General features: G+C 40.9%; 1 protein-coding gene across 1 annotated transcript; it reads left to right on the top strand.

Annotated features, from left to right (window-relative positions):
• Positions 1-2,676: 2,676 nt before the first annotated feature.
• dipk2aa (divergent protein kinase domain 2Aa) lies at positions 2,677-13,230 on the top strand. Its single transcript, XM_030775843.1, has 3 exons — positions 2,677-3,330; positions 10,204-10,507; positions 12,899-13,230. The coding sequence occupies exons 1-3, from the start codon at positions 2,677-2,679 to the stop codon at positions 13,228-13,230; spliced, it is 1,290 nt and encodes a 429-aa protein (XP_030631703.1).
• Positions 13,231-21,023: the final 7,793 nt, after the last annotated feature.

The following is a 21,023-nucleotide window of genomic DNA, read 5'->3' as shown; positions in this document are numbered from 1 at the left end:
ACCATGAGAAGTTGAGTGGAAAAGTTTACGAGTGTCCTCTTAACAGATTCCGGTGCTTAGATTGCCGAGAATGCACTTAAAGCTTTTAAAGTGGACAGCTTTGAGTGTAGGCCTTCTTCCTAAGCTCTGATCCTCAGTATAGTGTTTTGTTGAAACTGGCATTGATGAGTCATGGTTGTATCTGTTGCCATATGCCAGACTGAAAATGTTCTTTTGTTGCTTGGCTGGTGCTTGTCATCGTGTATGCCAAACCTACATTTAGGGTGACGATGTTTCAGAGTCCACTGTCAGTGATAAGAGCCAGTAGTGGAACGCAGTTATGATGTGTAAAAAGTGCATTTCTGAGTTTGTGATCTGGATTTTTTGGCGGGGGGGTTTGTCTTTGATTGAAAGTCTTTGTGAGCAGAAAGGAGAAAAGTGTTGTTTTTTTTTTACTTGTGAGAGAAATGAAGTTTTTGATTTTTTTTTTCTTCTTACTCAGTTAGAAAGTATTTTGATCATTTCATTCAAGACATTTTTACCTCTGCCTAATTACACTTTGAAGTCTGTTTGTTTTATTTTAGGATATGGATTGATAAATTGACTAATATGAATCATTTACTTGTGAAATGTTAAATTGCTTATTTCCTTATTTACATTTTATGTGTGTAAAACACCAGCTTTATATAAAAACAGACATTTTTTTTATTGAGCTTTTAATGTATTGATTCTTCAGTGATCTGATGCATTATGTACGTTTCCGAGATTGACATCAGCATGGATGTCAGTGGATTGCGAGAACGACCATGTCGATGAGCCAGTTACGGCAGAAACAGCTTTGGTGTTTACTTGGTTCGAGGTTGTGCAGTGACTCAGTGACTCATCGCTTCAGTCAATCATCTGAAATTCAGTCAAATATAATGTTTAGCTCTACCATGTTTTGAATCATGGGAAAAATGCTACGGATCTAGATAATGTGAGTTCGAGCTTCCATTTTTCTTTAACACAATTATTTTGAACTGTATCAAAAGAATAGTGTGCATGTTTACAATAGTGAAGCAAATTTTGATGTCTGTGAGCAAATAGCGATTAATTATCTAACGTTGGGCCACATGCACTGCGGTCTACAACTGAAGGGCGCCTGAGACCTTGATTTGATTTCAATTAGAAGCCATTTCTGCTCTTTGAAATGTGCTGCTTATTGCCGTAGTTGTTTTTGCCAATGGAAATTAAAGCCCATAATCTGTAAAATCTGCCTGAATCTTAAACCAAATTTGTACGCATATGCTGTTTTTGCCATCTTGGTTGGAGATTGCTTCTTCCGTTGTCTCATTCGTTAAATGACAACAATGTGAAAGTAAATGGACTGCTCCACAGGTCTGAGTAAATATGGTTGGAAGTAATGACTTCCTCACATATTGTTCAGAGGGAACACTTGGTGTACTATGGCGTTTCCTCATTTTCATAGCTGGTAGTGACAGAATGCCTTTTGTTAGGGGCATTCAGGCTGAGAATGTTTCACTTAAGTCTATTGTAAAGTTTTTTTTAATTAATTTGCAGATATGTCAACTATCTCTGCATGCATCAGTTGCAAGAACCAGGGTAATTGCATCCATAAAATGTTCAGTATTTTGAACATGATTTGATTTTCCTTGTTTCTGAATTTGGGACAAGGGCAAGATATGTAAAACATTGTCCAGACTTATCAAATTGCCTTTGCGAAACCTCCCAATATCCTAATGGTTTCTCGTTATCTTCCCAATTATTGTGCACAATTAAATTTAATTGTGAAGATCATACAACCGAGATTAGCTGGGCCCTTTTATGCACTGACTTCGCTGAATTCATTTAAGATGTAAAATAAAGAGAAACGGAGTGATAAAAGAATACTTGTAAGTCAGCGATAATTTTGTTGGCCTCTCCTGCCATCTACTGCTGTTAAACAAAGAAGTTTCAAGAACCATATTCAAACTTTTAATTGGTGGAGAGACATGGCTCGGTGTGAAATGGTTTGCATGAGGTCGCATTGTTAATTGTGAATATTTCGAAGCTGAGGTGTGATTTTGTCACTTTCAGTGTTCTTTTAGAGCTAGGAATCCCTCTCAGATTAATCTGTTGCTTGTTGAACAAGCCACTTTGCAAAGATGATTCGAATGAATTGTTTGTGTGATTGTCTGTTTTTGGTGGTTAGCTACAGATAGGCGGTTATCAGACAGAAGCCTCACTCTGTTTTCAATGAATTGGTTGCATCTTATTTCAGCTCAGACTGATATGTTCTTTTAAATGATTTCAGAATTGCCTATTGATTCAAGCACTTCAAAAAGCCTCTGAAGAAGGTTTGGCTGTGTGAAGGTGTGAGCCTGAGTGATGGACAGTCGCATGTCACTTTATCACCGACTGGTTAACAGATGGATTGGTAATGTGCCAACACTTCAGTAACATGGATTTATGTCTTTTCATTTTGTCTTTATTTTAGGTTGAAGGAACTCTGAGATGAGACCTGATGCTGGAAATTAACCTAAGTGCATTAGTACACTGCCTAAGACATGGGAAAAGGGAATCCTAACGATATCATAGCTGAGAGACAGTGCCACTACCAGCATGGAGTGCTGTGGATGAAGATGACAATAATGATGAAATAGTGGCTTTGTATTGAAACAAATATTACGACCCTCCCCTTAGTGGCTGCCCTTCAGTATGCTACGCCTCCTGTCGCTCAAGTTTGGCCGCGTCTACCGGTGCGGAAAGTTCCTGTTTGTGGCAGCGCTGTTCGTAATCCTGCTGATGAACACACATAACCTGTTTGCCTCTTTCCAGAGGAATGAGCTAACCGATCGCCGTTTCATAGGCCTCAACAAGTGCCCGGCGTGCTTTGGCACGAGCTGGTGTCGCAAGTTCATGAACGGGCAGGTATCTTTCGAAACGTGGGGACGCTTGCGCATCCTCGATTTCTTCAACGTGAAGAACGTCTATTTTGCCCAGTACGGGGAACCCAGGGAAGGCACTCGGAGGGTGGTGCTTAAACGTCTGGGCTCCAATCAGGAGCTCGCTGACATCGATCAGAAAATCTGCAAGAGGGCCACCGGAAGGCCTCGCTGTGACCTCATCCAAGCCATGTACAAGACAGAATTTGCCCGTCTGAATGGTGACGTAAGACTACTGACTCCTGAAGTGGTGGAGGGTTGGTCGGACTTGGTCCACTGCCCATCCCAGAGACTGCTTGACAGATTGGTGCGGAGATACGCCGAAACAAAGGACTCCGGAAGCTTCTTGCTGAAGAACTTGAAGGACACAGAGAGGATGCAGCTGCTCATGACTTTGGCCTTCAACCCTGAACCGCTGGTGTTGCAGGTATGTTTCACTCAAAGCGCATTCACGCTTCATCTTACGTAGACCGTACAGAATCTCATTACACATGGTAGGGATTACAGTTCAATTAAGTTTAAAATCTCTAAGCGGTGTAGAAGTTGCTGTTCAGTGAAGTTTAAAGTCTCTAAGTAGTGTTGCACTTACTGGGCATTTTTCTAACAAGGTATATTTAAAGTTGAGCAGTTTGAATGTTTTTTGGTAAGATAAGCATTTTCCTTTCTTTGAAGGGAAGGTCTTCAGATGATTTCTAGTCTTGGAAGGCTGTTTCTATGTCACCTTGCATGATGTTAGAGGTTGTTAAATGTACATCTTTACATATTTTAAACTTCTGCACACATTATTTTAAATTATGGATGCTTTGTGTCTGTCAGTGGTCACTTAGAGCTTTCCCTTGTCTGAGCAGCTGCACAGATGTTGAATGTTTTCTCAAAGACTTTAATCACAAAGATGATTCAAGCAGTGGGTGAAATACTTCAGTTCAACTGCAGTTGCTCACAGATTAAAAGAGAGTAATGGATTTGTCGTTGTCTCCTTAGTTTTGTCCTTTAAATGAAGTCTTTGGTTTTCATTTTGATCCAATGATCATTCTAGTTTATATCCTCATTGCCCCCCTCCCCCCTCCCTGTCCCAGAATTGATTTTTCTGGTGGACTAATCCATTCCAATTTCTTTTGTGATTGACCCTGGTTGTCATAGGGCTAGACAAACAAAAGGACATCTCTGTGAGGGCATCCAATATCCGCTCTGACCTCCTGTTACTTACTCCATCTGTGACACCTCAAGCGCTTTTGGAGATAAAGGGTATACAAGCCCCTCCATGGAGGGTGATCCATAAAATTTGATTAGCCTTTTTACAATTCTTCCCCCACTGTGCCCTGCAACCTGTGCGGTAATTCCATCAACATAATGAAATGTCATTACTTTTTCACTGGATGCTTCTGATAAATGAACTAATCCATTGGTATGATTACAGCTGTTTTTTTCATACTGATTCTTCTTGGCTCCTTTTTACTGGGGGGTACTCAACCCTGCAGTTTCAGCTAACAGTCACGTGCCTTCTTGGGGCCTTTAAATGATTTATTATACTTCCCAAAGCTAAGTAAAGCAAGATATTCCTATTTGGCATGTAGTGGTGTTGACGGTTACATTTTAAAACCGTGTTATTTTTGGTTGCTGAGGACGACTGGAAACACTGCTTCCGCAATTTAAAAAGTAATGGAGCTGATGGCACCGTGTATCTGTGACATGAATTTGTCTCACAGTTGTGTGCTTAGTCTCCAACAGTGTCAAAGTTTGATGCTGCCATCATGTGACTGCAAAGCAGTCCTCCATTTTCCTCACAGCTTGAATTTTGAATTGCTCGTTTCCAGATTGCGTGATTTGTTTACTTTTAGTTTGTCTTTGGGGGAAACAATTTGTCACCCTGTATTAGGCTGGAGTCTTTGAAGCCAGGATGCTGGTAAGGGGCTGCTTGGGGAACCGGAGAAGGAGAGAGAATTGCAAAATCACCAAGTGACATCAATTCATATCATGTGACCTCCACCACCACCACCACAGACACACACACACACACAAAAAAATCCGCAAAACAAAACAAAAGAAAACCGTGACTTGTTCTTCTTGGTTCATCCAACATATTGTCACATCCCAGTGAAATAGATGCCTCCTGGAAAAAGCTCCATTTGACTCTGTGAATGCATTACTCGTACTCCTCGATTGAAACCATGGCCCATCTGCTCAGTGAGGCTGAGAATAGCAACACTACAGCCTGAGGGCCATGTCCATCAAGGCATTAATCTACAGCTGACCCCCTCCGCACAATCTGCTTCTCTCCTTTCACCTGAGAATGAGATTATATGAGGTTATGGTGCTGCAGGGAACCTCTTTAAAAAGCCCCTACTCCAACAGGAGACTTGTACAATGTAATGGTTTTACAGTGGGCAAGAACTGTGCATTTGACATTTGAATCAAGTCCATTTTATGTACTTATCCAAGGCTAGAATTTGGTAGAGTGACTCATGCAAATTGATTTTAATGAGTTAAAACTAATAACGCTTGAGTCATGGACTGTAGATTAGTGACTGTGGTTGCTGTGGCAAGTGACCATTTGAGGTCAGACATGCTTCTGTGTTCTCTGATTGAATCACACATTGTAATGGTATTGTAACGGCTGCGGTTGATATCACTTTTTGGTTCTTTGCTTTTTATTCTGTGTGAATTCTTGTGTTTATTTTTTCAGAACTGTCCCGAAACACTATGTCAGCTGTCCCAAAGCAAAAACCGACCCTCCTGAATGTGAAATTGCTTCTGTTTACAATACTGTTGCATTTATTTCTGTGTTGAAATGTTTGTGTTGCCATGACAGCAAGAGCCATTTAAGAAAAAACCCTATGTTATCTTGACTATTTATTTTTAAATCAGTAGTTATGGATAGTCTTTCATGCCATGTATTGGTAAGAGCAACACAGTTACACAGATGGCGATATGTAGAGATATAATGGTTATCCCTGTTTATGTTTTGGGTTGTACCTTGAGTTTTGGGCCTCGGTCCCATTTGAATCATAATTTGGCTTGAAAGGAAACTAAAAGAAACTCAAAGCTGAGGTTTTTCTCTCTCTTTAATTTAAACATATGTGAGTTCAACAGAAAAAAACACAACTTAATTCAAACAGCGACAGAGCTCTCCAACAATGAGAATGAAAGAAAACTAATCTTTAATACCTTTTACTTTGATGTTCCTCTTTTAGTGAACAAGTGTAATAAAACTAAACTTGAGCAACAGTTTCTTTAGGGTTTTTCCCACAACGATGCAAGAAGTTGTTGTTGTAAATGACAGACAAAACCAAAGTACTGTACTGCCACAGTGGCGATTTGAATGAGGCAGGAAGGTCCTCATTTTTTAGACCGTCACTCTAGCATACCATCCCAACAGAAAAAAGAAGTGCATGATGACTGCGACATGATGACAAACTGCCCTGGCCTCTGATCTCAGATCAGTGTGTAGCTACCTTCATGTAAGAAAAAAAAGGTTCCTGCTTAGAGAAGGGTACACATTAAATCAGCTTTATTGGGTTATGTTGAATCATGTACTGCAATGTAATTTATATTATTTATGGTCTAGATAATGACACCACATGTTTTATTGTTATTTAAAATGGTCACTCGATCAACATTGTCATTAAAGCTGTTGTAATTGTCTGATCAGTTAAAACATAAGCACGTCGCATGATAAGCACAGCACTTGTATTTTCTTTCAGTGACAAATGAAAAATAAAAGGCATATCGGCCTCAAATTATAATTAACTTTGTCCTTGAGGTTCAAAAGCTTAAACAGTGTGAAATGTTCTCCCATAATATAAAAATGTATTCCCCGCCATTTTACATCATATTTGGGGGAAAAAAAAGAACCTAACAATAGAGCTGAAGTGAAAAAAAGTTTCCCCCAAGTTTCACTTCTCATGTACCATGAACCACTCTGAGCTCTACAGAACTGCAGTTTTTGGTTTAGGTACAAAACTGTCGCATCCCTCGCAAAATAATTTTCAAATGTCTGAAAATGTATTGTGTAACAATTTTTTGCATTTTTTATGCAGTAATGGTACATGTCCAATACATAACACTCTCACTGAAAAATCAGTTTGTCTTGCTGTATAAATATTTAACATACTATGGTACATTTCTTTACCATTTTCTTTATTTACATGCTGTCTGGATGGGAACACAAAGAAACTGTAGTCCAAAAAATGTGACATCTGAATTTTATGTTTGAGGGTCAGTAAACAGTTCTCATCAGACATGGCCCCAGTAAGCAAAACGCAAACTTAATTTTCTCTTCCTCAAATTATACACATGCTGTCAAATTCAGTATAGCCAGCCCCTGCTATACTTTTATAAAGCCAATTATACACAGCATATTACAGGATTGCTAATCACACATTCCTTAACACCGGTCAGATTCCACTTCTGTACTGTTAGCTTCAGAGGGCATGACGTTATTTGAAACCAGCAATTGCCTGACACAGTGGTCCACAGCTACTCCCCGTAGCCAACTTTTTCTGTGGGAAGCTGCATCTTTTGTTTAAAATTGACAGTCCCACGTTCCTTAGTTACCATTGCCATTTAACAGCCATTTCACGGTTATCTTGCCGTGTACTTTACAGACGTTAAGCAATAAGTTAAATGCATAACATTTGATTTCTCATCCCAAAGCCATCCCAGAAGGGATATTATATTGGCCCGTGGACTATTTTTATTGTCCTTGGGACATCGGGATGACGTTAATCTGGACTCTTGCTTGTGGAAGGTTTAATGCTTGAAAAACATGCCAGCAGTTTACAGTGTCACCGCAAAGATAACAATCTGGACATTTCTGTTCTCATGACATTTGTCCTCCTTGTCATCGGCCGTGTTTTCCTGTCACCAGCCTTGCTTTCCTGTCCCCATGCTGTCCCCTTTCCGTCTATCTGCTCATAGCTGATATGTCTACTCCCAGTGGAATACCCGTTGGACAGACTCCAGTAATTACAGAGACTGCGTGTAAATTGTAGTCCTGGGAGCTTCTAGGGCCAGATGGGAGTTGTTTGTGTCCTGGAAATGGGAAGGTTAGAATGAATGGATGATTGGTGTGGGTGCCTTGTTTTGTCTCATAAAGCTCTCATAGCCAACGCCGACTGTGACTTCACCATCTTCACCAACCCGTCAATCACCCATACTTTCAGACTTAAGGCTATTTGGGCATAATTGCAGCAAACTTTAGCGTGCTTCTGGGACACACACACTCGCCTTGGGGTCTAGAGTTTCCTGCCTGGGATGGGGGGGGGGGGTGATGGGAAGGGGAAAAAAGAAAGAATGACCTCTCCAATCTCTGCACAACATCTGTGCGCTGCTAGTGATTGAGCTCAGATAACATTGATCAGTTGCTTTGATGGAAAATGCTTTGATTTAATCTCATGTTCGGACTTTGAAATTACTGTGTCGCAGCCTTCCTCATTCTTATTTTAAACTGAACAGTTTCTGGCTATATGCAACAGATCGGATTGATTCGAACGAGTCAATTTCAAAACTCTTTATTTCAGCCTGACTTTTTTTTCCCCCCCTCTCCCGAGGCATTTTTCTGTCTGTTGTCAGACACCAATCATTTCTCTTTCTATAAATGGCATGTGCCTTGTCTCATTTTTGACTCGAGTTTCGATGATGCTGGAGAAGAACAGTTACTGCTCGAGTGATAAATATGTACACGCGGCTGATTTGTAAGGCTATCTTTAGACATGAGCTCGATGCACTTTGAGGTAGAGGAAGCTGTCCCTGTTATCTGACCTTAGGTATACTTAACATTAAATTTTGTGTTTGCAGGTATGATGTTGTGCTATTACATGTGTCAAAAAAAGAAAAGAAAAGAAAAAACTTAACCTTGCAACATATCTGAGCTCAACCTGTTTTACAGATGGAACAGCCAACATTAGAGGACTGAGTGACCTAAAATGAGAAACTTTTATCAATGCAATGTAGTACAGAATTGAAAACTTCGACAGCTCCATAGTTATTCTGTGGTTACTTAAGAGCAATAATTCAACTGTACTACTCTGACGCCAGTTCTCAATTCTCTTATTCTCGCTGTCTTTATAAAATATTTCTACAGCCAGCAGATTAGGAGCAGCAGGACATCACCTTTTTGCTTGAATGCAAAGTATGTGGCGACATGAGCTTTGCCGTTATTTATTGGCTGCTCAGTGACTATCTTCACTGCTTTGTGCCGGTACTTTCTTTCAGTCTTTTATGAGGAACCACGTTTCATTTGACATTTTTGAAGCGCGAATGTTAGTGGCTACAGTTCTTTAGCTTTTTAATGGCTTTTTATCCTTTGCCACGTTCCCTGGGTTTGACAGACGGTTTTGGCCTTGGTTATTGTCCCTAACAAAGGATGTGGAATGTTGTGTGGGAACGATAGTGTTTGCCCTGCTGACGCACAGCTGCCGCTGTGTGTGTGTGTGTGTGTGTGTGTGTGTGTGTGTGTACCTGTTATGGAGCTGAAACCTCAGTCACACAGGAAATATCTGAGTATATGATGATGATTCAGCTCAATTCTTCTCACACCCAGGAAGCACTGGCCAGGGCCAGGGCATCTGTAGATATGGGAGCTCGGGTCTGTATGTTTTTTGTGTGTGTGTGTTTATGTTAGTTTTAAAGCATTTTGAGTCACTCGATTAATTTTTAAAAATTGTCTCATTAATCTTTAAAAACTCTTCCCTGAAACAGGGCTATTCGATACCCAGAGCACTTGAGAAAAGTTTGTTATAGCTACTTCAGACCAAAGTTTGCTCATAATGTTATCCGTACCCTTGCAGAGAAATGAGGAAAGAACTTTTTACCGAGCTCACTATGAGGGTTTGACAATGAAGTACGTTACTTTAAATGTTTATCCCTAATTACTGGTTTAGTTTTTGGGCGCTCTGGCATTGCTGAAGCTGGATATGAGAGAAAGGCCTTTCAGTAATGAGGGCAAACCCTTTCCATGTCCATGGAGACCACTTACTCTGAACAATTATGCTGCCTGGGCTTGTATTTATTGGTGCAAAACACACTATGATTCTTAACGCTTGAGTGAGACAGAACGGGTTTTGAAAAAGTGAATGTACTTTGGAAAACACATGATTACAAATTTACTTTATCTGGGGTTTTTTGTAACACGAAATTATCTGTTGCCATCTCTAATTTCTTACCATACGATTATCTGGGGAAAGGCCGACTGCTGTAGTTCTTTTAAAAATGTTAATATGGATTGCTCTCTCTCTGTCTCCATCTCTCTACCCCCACCCCCACCCCCCCCCCCACCCTCTGGCATGTCATGACTCCACAGAGCTTCCCCTCTGATGAGGGCTGGCCGTTTGCCAAGTACCTGGGGGCCTGTGGGCGTGTGGTAGCGGTGAATTACGTGGGCGAGGAGCTGTGGAGTTTTTATAACGCTCCCTGGGAGAAGAGGGTCGACCTGGCCAAGCAGCTGATGGACATCGCTGAGCAACTCACCAACAACGATTTCGACTTTGCCCTCTACCTCCTGGACGTCAGCTTCGACAACTTCGCCGTCGGGCCCAGGGACGGGAAGGTCATCGTGGTGGATGCCGAGAACGTCATCGTGGCAGACAAGAGACTGATAAGGCAGAGTAAGCAAGGGGGGGGGGGGGGGGGGGGGGGGGGGGGCTAGGAGAGGGAGGAGGGGGGTTGTGAACTTACATGATGTTCAGTTGTTACACTTAATTCTTCAGACAATGCATTGCTGTTTGGGTGGGCTGGTAGTAAAACAAACTCAAGCCGAGCTTTCTTTTTCCTGTGGTCTCTTACAAGTTATTGTCCCAGTTTTGTATGAATGGATGCATAAGTGTTCCACGTCTGGACTGTTATCTCATTTATCTGTCAACACGAGCACTCAGCTGGCTTTTGTAAAGCGAAGTATCCTTATCCAGTCAGACCAGGTGATAACTCCTGAGGGTTTCGCTCTGTCCCAAATGCATAATTAGAGTCTGTGGCAATCTATTTTTTTTTTGGTACATTCAGCCTCTCTCCGCACCACAGGTGCAGTAATGAAGGCAAGTGACTGTAAATGAGATTCCTCTTTCATATCTGAATTATGTCCTACTTTCATTTCAAATGCGATTCTATCTCTCAGAAAAATCTATCCTTGGTGAAAGAAGGCATATATATTCTGAGATGCAGTTTTATCCCTTGCTAAAGCGTTGAGAATTTCAGTTGTGTTTCTCAATTATACTTCAATTCTGCTCTTACATTACGTTAAAACAGAGCGGTCTTCACATTTCAGTGCAGCTTTGAATAAATTCAGAGATCCTGAATAACTTATGAACATTGCCCATAGCTGTGTTTGACCATGAGACTGCTAATGCTATTGTGATTTGTCAGTTACGTTATTATGCCAAGGGAGGGAGGCGGTTCCAAGAATTAAAAATGACCCGAGGAACCTAAATGGGACAGCAGATTGGCTGTCATCAGGTGTGACATCATGAACCCATGGCCTTGATATGAGGAGCTTGTGGCCACTGCCTATCTCAGTTAGTTTTATATAGCTGTGGATATATGAATATATGTGTACTTGTCTCATTGAGAACAGTCCACCTGACCGAGGAGTAGCTTCTGTGGCTAGCATCAAAATAAAATCGCATTAGGGGTCTTGATGGCCCTTCAGGTTCACTCAGGGTCACAATACTGAGCTAAAACAGGCAGAAAGAGGTACATTCCAAGTACTGTACAGGCAGAAATAATACCTGAATGAAAGCCAACTAGATATATACAGAAAGTCAATGTTTATGATTGTTTTGGAGAGCCCAAAGGCTGTCCTAAAATGAACCTTCTATTTGTCAGTGACGTACATAACTCCTTTAAATGGTGCCTTAATCCCAGATGATGTTTTTTCTTTAACAGTGTATGCCGCTGACTAAGTACATAAATCTCCTGACACACAAAGAGAACAACAACAAAAACGTTCATCAAATATATTGCACATTCCCTTATCTAACATTTATTATTTTTGATTGTAAAAGAGTTTTTTTTTGTTTGTTTGTTTTTTAGCTGCAGTGGCCCTCTGAACAATTTTATATTCTGAATCATTCTCGTCGAACATGAGAGTGTGTTCTTAATGTGCAATATTCTTGAATGACCACCATTCCCCTTAACCTCTAAGAGGCTTTAACACGAAAGCCCCAGTTCCGATCCACGTTCCAGAATACAAGCGTCCAACTTCCTCCCAGATCCAAAATCTGTGTGATGACTCAGAGTACGCTGTGGTGATGAATGTGTGCAGGGCATTTTTGAATTCCTGTGCACTGCTCATAATTGGCTCCCCTGAGAGGGATTGGAAGTGCAGTGACTTCATTTTCTTTAATTACTTATCGGCGTGGTGCTATCGAGTGGCGTCCAAAGACCGACAGAGTGGAGCTTGCCACTCCTTACTAACTGTTTATGACCGAATACACTTTTGCTGATGAATAGTTGTCTCTGTTTGTTCAGTTGTCCCGACGGTCTATTACCATTCACTTCACCTCACTCCCCCGTTCAAATGCTGGAGCTCTGTTGGTAGGCTGCGATTGATTAACTAAGTCTTGTCATGGGAGTAGGCACCATTCACCCTGCTTAGCTGTGAGAGGAAGTTGACTCTAGCTTGTGAAAGCACAGCAGGTACTCCTTAGCTGGAGGATTTCTCATATTGATTGTTCCTCTAAATGTTTAAAGCTCCTGACTGTCGTGCTATGCATTATAAAATGTTGATGGCATTTTGTTTTTGATCTTTTTTTTTTTGTTTGTTTGTTTGTTTTAATTTTAGACTGTGTGTTCATTGCTTGTTTTATTTCTGAATAGGTAAAGTACACAGTAACAGTTGTGCTTAAAGACTGCTAATATGTTTTATTTAAAATGAAATGGCCAAGCTTCAAATGCTCCACAAAAAGTTTTTTCTTGTTGTTTTTTTTTTTTTTTTTAGTGCAAGAAGGTATTAACATTTTAAATTCATTCATCAGTATTCTTTCTCGTCTTCTTCCCCGCCTCAGATAAACCAGAGAACTACGATGTGTGGTACGAGAGTCGTTTTGAGGACTGTGACAAGGAGGCTTGTCTCTCCTTCTCCAAGGACGCTCTCTGCTCCCGAGTCACCGTCGACCACAACTACTACGCCATCTGCCAGAATCTTCTCTCCAGGTATGCCACATGGCGCGGCATCACAGGTGGTCTCCTCCACGATCCCCCTGCCGACGTGCTCAAAGACGGCCGCCTGGAAGCGCTGCTGGACGAGTGTGCCAAACCCCAGAAGCGCTACGGCCGCTTCCAGGCAGCCAAGGAACTGCGGGAGTACCTCACACAGCTTTCCAACAGTGTGAGGTAGTAAACAGAGTCGGGGGGGAGGGGGAGGGGGAGGCAGAGAGTTGAACTGATGACCCCCTAACTCCTCCCTTCCAGTAGAAAAAAAAAAGAAAGAAAAAAAAGCAAACTGTCGTTATGGCAGCTCACATTAGAACGTTTTTGTAGGTATTTTTTACACAGGAAGCGGTGAGAAGTCATAGGTCGTGAATCATGCTTACTTTGACGTGGAGCATATGGTGGGCTAATTAAAGGATTTTGCACATGGTTGTGTTAAGACCAGCAGGTCAGCAGGCATTGCAGGGCTCCAGGGACAAGACTGATGTATTGCTGCTGTGATATTTTTTGAGATTAATGCAAATCTCTGGGTCCTTATTACAGTTTAATGGGCACGATGCAAGCATGCTTGCCTAGAGGTTGAATCAGTTGCTCTCTGACTGTCTGAGCTTTGATCAGGCCTCTCTGTGGAACATTTTTGGTAAACCTCTAGAGAGCCACTTCAAAAGCTGAGGTGCCATATGTTGTTTTTGTTACCATTTATGGTTTCTTTTAACATAAGGTTGTTTTTTTTTTGGTTCACATTACCACGCGTGTCCGTTATGCACAGGATTTGTTAGAATCGTTTAGTTTGCCACCGTCACACCATGGTTAATAAAATACGGAGCATAGTACGTCCTATGCTAAAATGCGGCAATGGAAATCACGTGGAAATGTGAATGTCAGCACACGCATAAGAGAGCAAAAAGGACAAATTAGGTTTTTAAAGTATGCAAGTATGGAAAATACCAAAGAACATCACCATCGCTGAAGGATTTTTCTTTTTTCGTTCGTAAATGTAAGGCCATTAAAAAGGAGGCATACCATGCTGTTCCCAGATGTTTCATGAGTGTCAGTCCAACACAAAGGATGAGTGTGCTTACTTATGTGCTATACTTGGACCAATGCAGTTGTCTAAGTCTTTGTGTATCTTAGCCTAATTCGCTGGTTGACTCTTGCACTTCAAGTAAAAGCATTGAGTTTACAGATGAGAATTGCACTACATAGTCAGTGTGGCCCCTCATTTCTTAAGTACATACACGTCGTTAATGGATAATTAAAAAAATTCTGTTCCCCCCCCCCCAAAAAATCTGTGGGAGTCTTTTTGACCTGTACAAATAATCATCCATGTTGAAATGAGTGGTATAAGAATTAATGTTTCAATTTATGTCACTTTATCATTTGTCCCTTTTCACATTGTATGGCTTCAGGTTTTTTTTTTTTTCCTTTTCTCTTCCTGCTACGTCGTAATATAATTTCAGTGGCACTATGGTCTATGTTGGGGAAAAATTATTCATGCATTTTGTGTTAGTCATTGTCCTTTAAGAACATGGCAAACTCTGGTGTTATTGTGCCTTTCATTCAAAAGTTGTATTCACAACTTTTACTGGATTCAATTCTCAAAATATATGGAAATATATCTGTACCATTATCTTGTCTGTGAATTTTATTCTTTTTTTTTATTTTTTTTAAATCGGCCTTACCCAGGTAAAGTATCTAATGGCCCTATTGTCTGAGGTTTTGAAGTGTCATTTTCATGCCTTTGGTAACATTAAACGTGTGCATCTATGCCTGTGCCGGGTTTAGTTTGGTCTGGAACTAGGCCAGGATAAACATCCTACACGAGAGGCTGAGGAAGATGGGAGGAGGGGTCCACGGCTAAATGCAGCAGCACATGAAACCAGGCTCTCCTCCTCAATTTATCTTTGTAGTGTCAAAATACATTTATACGTTTGCATATTTACATGTTCTTGCACATTAAATATGTTACACATTCATATCTTTGCACATTTTTGTAGGGATGAGTGTAGTTATTGAATGTGGGTTCATTTAGTGGGGGGAGTTGAGGGGGGGTGGGGTGGCAAAGTTAAATGTTTTTCATAAGCCTGAAGCGCTGTCAATAAGTCGAGACATTTATCAGTTTCATGTCTGGATCTTTAAGATATTTTTAGAGGCCTCTAGTGAATAAAACGGTGGTGAGTGATTTCCTGTTGAGTCAGTTCTTAGCTGTAAAGGATTTGTAAACACTTTGAAGATACTTTAATTTTCTGGTGGTCTGCTGATTCAAAAGGAGCACACATCAACACTTAAAGACGGACTGAGAAAACTGATTTAAAAAAGAAATTAACTCCGGAGGCTTGGTGTTGTTACATATACCAATATACAGTGTAACAGTGTAAAGACAGATTTGTGTATTTGTGGGTCATGTGAATGGTACCTCTTGGAGGCTGCAGCCAGGTTTGCTTGCCTTTGAGCATTTCTGCAGTGATGAATGGAGCTACTCAAAGCAGAACTTAGACACATTCACTGATGGTGCCTAAATATAGATTTTCTTCTCTCCTTCAGGGCTAATATAGAGCATGTGGAGGAAGGAAGATGATCAGCCTTCCTACAATCAATTGATAATCTTATTAAAAGAAACAAAATGGATAAGTAGTGAAAAGCACCTAAAAATCATCCCTCTTGTCTTTCAACCTTTTTTTTTAACCAATGTGGTTTCAATCTAAGTAAAACCCACACAGCTAAGGTTCCACTAACACTCCTGTCTTTTTACAGGTGTTTTCAGCACCTATCAGTTTACCAAGCTCTAATATGCTCTGATTTTCACCCCAACCTTCCATTATGGGAAGAACCAAAGGATCCAGGAATGGTTCTAGTGGCATTCTGAGGACGTTAGACTCAGTCAGAACACAATGAGGAACTTTTGTGTGTGGCCCACACGTAACAGTACAAAGGTTATTTTATATGGTTAAACAATGACTGTGCTTCTGATGTGGAGTACAAAATTCAAAATTGACTTGTTCCATAGACTTATACAGTATGCTATACTTACACAGTGTACTATACTATACTAATACACTATACTTATACAGTATACTTATACAGTACGCAATTTAATATAAAAATACTGAGGTACTGCAAGAATATACAAGGTAAATTGTTAAAATTGAATGCAGTTTGCCATCTGGATTAAACTATACACAGTACAGAATTTACTCTGACTTTGTGAGAAGCTGTGTTGAATATTAGGTTGTAGCTGTGGCACATAACACATCAACAGATGAGACTAAAGCTTGAGCGCTAGAGACACACAGGAAAGTGTGTGTGTGTGTTGAGGAAAAAGAGAACAGTGGGGTGTCTGCACATCTGTGTCCTTTCACCATGTGTGACCCCACACGACTACTCTGGTAAACGTGAAGAAGATGTAATTACTTTTGACCTCACCGAGAGAGAAAGAAAAAAGAGAAGAGAGAGGGTTTGCCCCCAACCCCAACTCCCCATGAGCCTTTAAAACCTTGCCAACTCTGTGATTCCAGCTGTGTGTGTGTGTGTGTGTGTGTGTGTGTGTGTGTGTGTCTGTGTATACACACACATGCATGCACTGGGACAGGCCTGCATCTCAGCTGGGTTCCACACTGACCTGTCTGCCATCCATCTGTGCATCTCACACACATAACCCTCTTCAGCAGTCTACTGTGGAGTATCACATCGTTTCTGCTCTTGACCCCTCACTTGTGGCGCTGTGATTCACCTTTTTGTTTGTGCATCATTTGAAAAAACACAGACCCATATCTGCCTGATACTGTACCTACCTTCAAAGTTTAGAGGCTCTAAAAGTGACTTGAAGGTCACTCTAAGTGACTTTGAGCTCTGTAGTATCCAAATTAACAGCATACAATTTATCATACTTTAATTAATTCCCCTATTTAAAAAAAAAACAGCAGGGAGCTATAAGATTAATTCAGAATCTATATTTTGGAAAATACAATAATAATGGCAAAAAAACAGGAAGGGAAAAAAAGACAAAAGGTTAAATGCTAGAATCTGTATTGTGACTGTGAAGTTGTTTTGGGTAGTGCTTGCAGGCAATAAACAGCTCATGAATATCACTACAAATGATATCTTGATAGTCAGAAGACCGTTTTTTAATGAATATTTATTTGCTTGTTATTAATGGACTCATTTGGCCTGCCCCTGCATCCTCTCCATGCAGTGTGCCGTGGATCTGGTCTAGAATAAAGTCGTTTGTGTGCATTGTCATTTCTGCTGACAGGTTGTTTCCTTGCTCTGTGAGATGGGCTCTGTGTTCCGTCTAAATCAAAAAAGAAGGGAAGAGAAGTCTCTCAGATCAAACACATTGACGTGCTGACTCAGGGAGGGAAGGGACGTTAGGAGATGGGGGCTGCTTTTTGCGGCGTGACAGGATCAATAGAACAGTCCCGGACGACGCTGCTGTACCCCGCACCGACTAGGCGAGTCGTGCCTACATAAGAGAAACTGTTTCTGGCTTTCTTTCTTTGATCAGCCGTCACTCTCATCAAAATTAGGTTGATGTTATGTATTATAGATGACAGCTTGTCGTATTTTTGAAGAAAAATCACCATTCGATTGTGTACGTTTAACCAACTCGGCACAATTCTAGCACAAGTTCTGAGTCCGAGAACTTTAGAAGAACTTTTTAGAGGTTCCCACTAACAGATCTACATAACACTGAAATAAACTAGTCTGACCTTTCCCCCAAACGTGTTACAGGGCACTGAGAATTCTGCACATATATTTGGAGTTAGTGAGAAGCAATGGGCTAGTTTAAGACAGGGCCTCCAGAGATCTCTGTGTGTACATTAGGGATGTGCATCTTCATCACTGAGGCCGATGCGATACACATCTCGATGCATGGCCAACGATCCGATACATTAAAGATAGATATGAAGCAACTACTAATGCGATACGATATGATTAACCCCTATTGCGATGACATTTGATTCAACACAATGCGATTCAACGCGATACGGTGCGATGCAAAAGAATATGATGCTATGCAATTCGATATGGTACAGATAGTTTGATTTTATTTCTTTGGTTCTTCTTAAGCAGACAGCGAGTCATAAATTAAGTAAAAAAGTGCCATTTTTACTTCACATATTTGTTTCTCTAGTACTGCAACTCGAGAGACTTGACGAGAATTGGCCGTTGACAGCAGTGGAGATGAGAGAGCGTGCTTGGGAAACAATTTAGAGAGGATGAATATAAAATTATTGGCCACGTTTCCAGATAATAAAGGCATAGGGCCATTACTAAAAATTATATATAAATAAATCGCATTTACCGATGCAAAAATGTTAGAAACAATGCATCCCGAGTTCATCCCAAATTGCACACTTTTTAATTCGGGGCAATCGCATCGTGCACTTTTATGCCAGTGCACCGATGCGAATCGGTGAATCTTACCATCCCTAGTGTACATGTGTGTTTCTTTGTGTGCACGTTCGGTTTATATGGAGACTTTGACTAAAACCCCACAGTACAGTCATGCTAAGTTGATGTATGTAATCCCTCTAAATTGCTGAACTCCTTGTGTCCCCACATTTCAACTTTTCTGCGAGACACTTCGTTAGAAACGAAGGGGCTAGTAAACATATTGGTTCGACAGTCACTGCTGTTCTTTTTACAGCAGTCTAAGAGAATGTCAGGCTCATGTCACTCGCTGCAAATTGAATTTGCGCACTGTGAAGCGGAGCAATGAAAGTGTGACACATTGCCTACGGTGCCCGTGCTTAATGTAGCGTAACATAAACCTCTGTACCCCCTACTGATATTTGACTTCACGGGGTGTGTGTGTGTGCATGTGCATGCGTACGTGCGTGCGTGTCTGTGTTTATAGCACATGCTTGCCACAAAATGAAGAAGAGCACCAATGCTAATTTGCTCTAATTATAAATCAGAGCTGTGCTGAAAGATGAATACGTGTGGATTTGGCAGGAGAGACTTTCTATAAATGTTTTATGCTCATTGCCAATTGCTGATGGTATTTTTGAAATGGGGGGGGGGGGGGGGGGGGGGGCGTAAGGAGGCCCAGGCTATTTCTGGCCATGTCTCAAAACCAACGCAAGTTGAAATCTGAAGCAGTCAACTCAGATTTGGTGGGAACAACTGAAACAGTGATGGCAGCATAATGGGCCTTAAACTCCATTCACATATTCTCTGAAAAACACTCAGTTATAGGTCAAGCTTCTCGGCGGGAGAATGTTACCTCAGATAAAGTGCTTTGCTTTGGTGTTTATCCTCTGTTTTTCTACAGCTTCCTTTCCCAGTTGGAAATACTTAGAGCGGCAGAAAAGCTCAGGGAGCCACTATTAAAGTCATGCTGTTCTTTTTTCCATTTGCATTTGCTGTAAATAGAACATGATTGCTACCTTAACAAATCTGTGTGTAGAAAAAAGGCGCTCTTTGATCAAAAATTATCCTTCAATGCCTCATCAGCGTGCTGCAAAGGGCGTTAATCAGCTGATTAAATGCTAGCATGACAGTGTGGTGGAAAAACATAAGGGGAAATTTGAATCAGGACTTTGAAAAGATAATTAATGTGCAAAGTTCAAAATTGTGGAATCAATAATCCAGTCTTGGTTTGCCCAAACACTAATTGTTTAATTACACATTTAATGTTAAAAGAGGCAAACATCATTTTGTTGTTGGTACTCAGTCATGGCTAGTGCTGTTTCTAGTTCTTTGCTAGGTTGTGGCAAAACATTTTTGTGTCTTCACTGAGAATGAAGCTAAAAAAAAAAGGTTACACTTACATTTATTAAGACTGGTTTAAATGAAACTTTATGCACATCACAACATCTCAGAAGTCAGAAAGACAGACTAACTTTTTGGGGTGGAAAAAAGGTATGTTTGAAGAGTGTGGCACACAGGGTCAGTCTCTTACAACTTCTGTGTGATTAAAATTATTTTGGTCAAGGGAACAATCTTTTTTTCTCTTTAAAGTGCTTTAACAGCAGTTTTGATAAGGAACCTTTCAGTGGCTCAGTTAGGCACTGGTGTTCAAATTCGCTCTGGAAGACACTTTTTTTTTTCTTTTTTGGCCGCTCAGAATGACTATTGACTATTGACCTCAGCTAAGTGCAGCAAAAATCCCTGGAGTCTTCTCTCTCTTAAGTTTCAGTAACTTAGGTACTACACCAACACGAAACCATCTATTCTCCCTCTCTACATGGAAAACAATCAGCTGCTGGAAATATTGACCTGTATCAGTGCATGTAAACAATGATACTCATATATGTAACCCAAGAATATTCCCTCAGAAACCTTGCCTACTTGGTCCACTGATGTTACAGTTTTTAAAAGCTGGAAATCTCTCCTTTTTATAATGTTTGTTATCCCCACACTCTTGTAGCCTTCCTGTGCTTACATATGCAGTGTCATATTCCATTAGATGTTTAGCTGGGGCTTTCAGTCTCTCAGCAAGAGACTAACATTGATCTCATTATGAACTCTGCCACGGAGTACGGCTAACAAGGCCAGTGGTATCGACACCAGTGTGAGTATGTGTGTGTGCGTGTGTGCGCATGTGTGTCAAAGCTTGAGCCAGACTGGAAGAAGGGCTGCATTCTGTGCTATTTGAGTTCTGTCTCTTTGAGGTCAATATGAACAAGGCCAAGACTCAGCATTCTTCAGTTATTTCAGGCACTCTGTGTCTTGCTATTGCTAGTGTGTATTGCTTCTGTAATACTGAACTGTTGATTTCAGGTGCTGTTTATAGCAGCGACACAGCAAAGACAGTTGAGTTCAATTCAGTTACATTTGTGTAGTGCTTTTTGCAATAGACATTGTCACAAAGCAGCTGTACACAGAGCCAGACCTGATAACTCCAGTGAGCAAGCCTAAAGCAACTCTGGCAAGCAAACCCCCACTAAGACTGAGGAAGAAACATTGAGAGGAACCAGGACTCAGTAGGGGGAACCCATCCTCCTATGGCTGGCCTGCGATGATTCGATTAAG

Source organism: Chanos chanos, chromosome 5 (genome assembly GCF_902362185.1).
Source record: "Chanos chanos chromosome 5, fChaCha1.1, whole genome shotgun sequence".
Taxonomy (NCBI): domain Eukaryota; kingdom Metazoa; phylum Chordata; class Actinopteri; order Gonorynchiformes; family Chanidae; genus Chanos; species Chanos chanos.
This window is presented reverse-complemented; position numbering and strand designations above follow the sequence as displayed.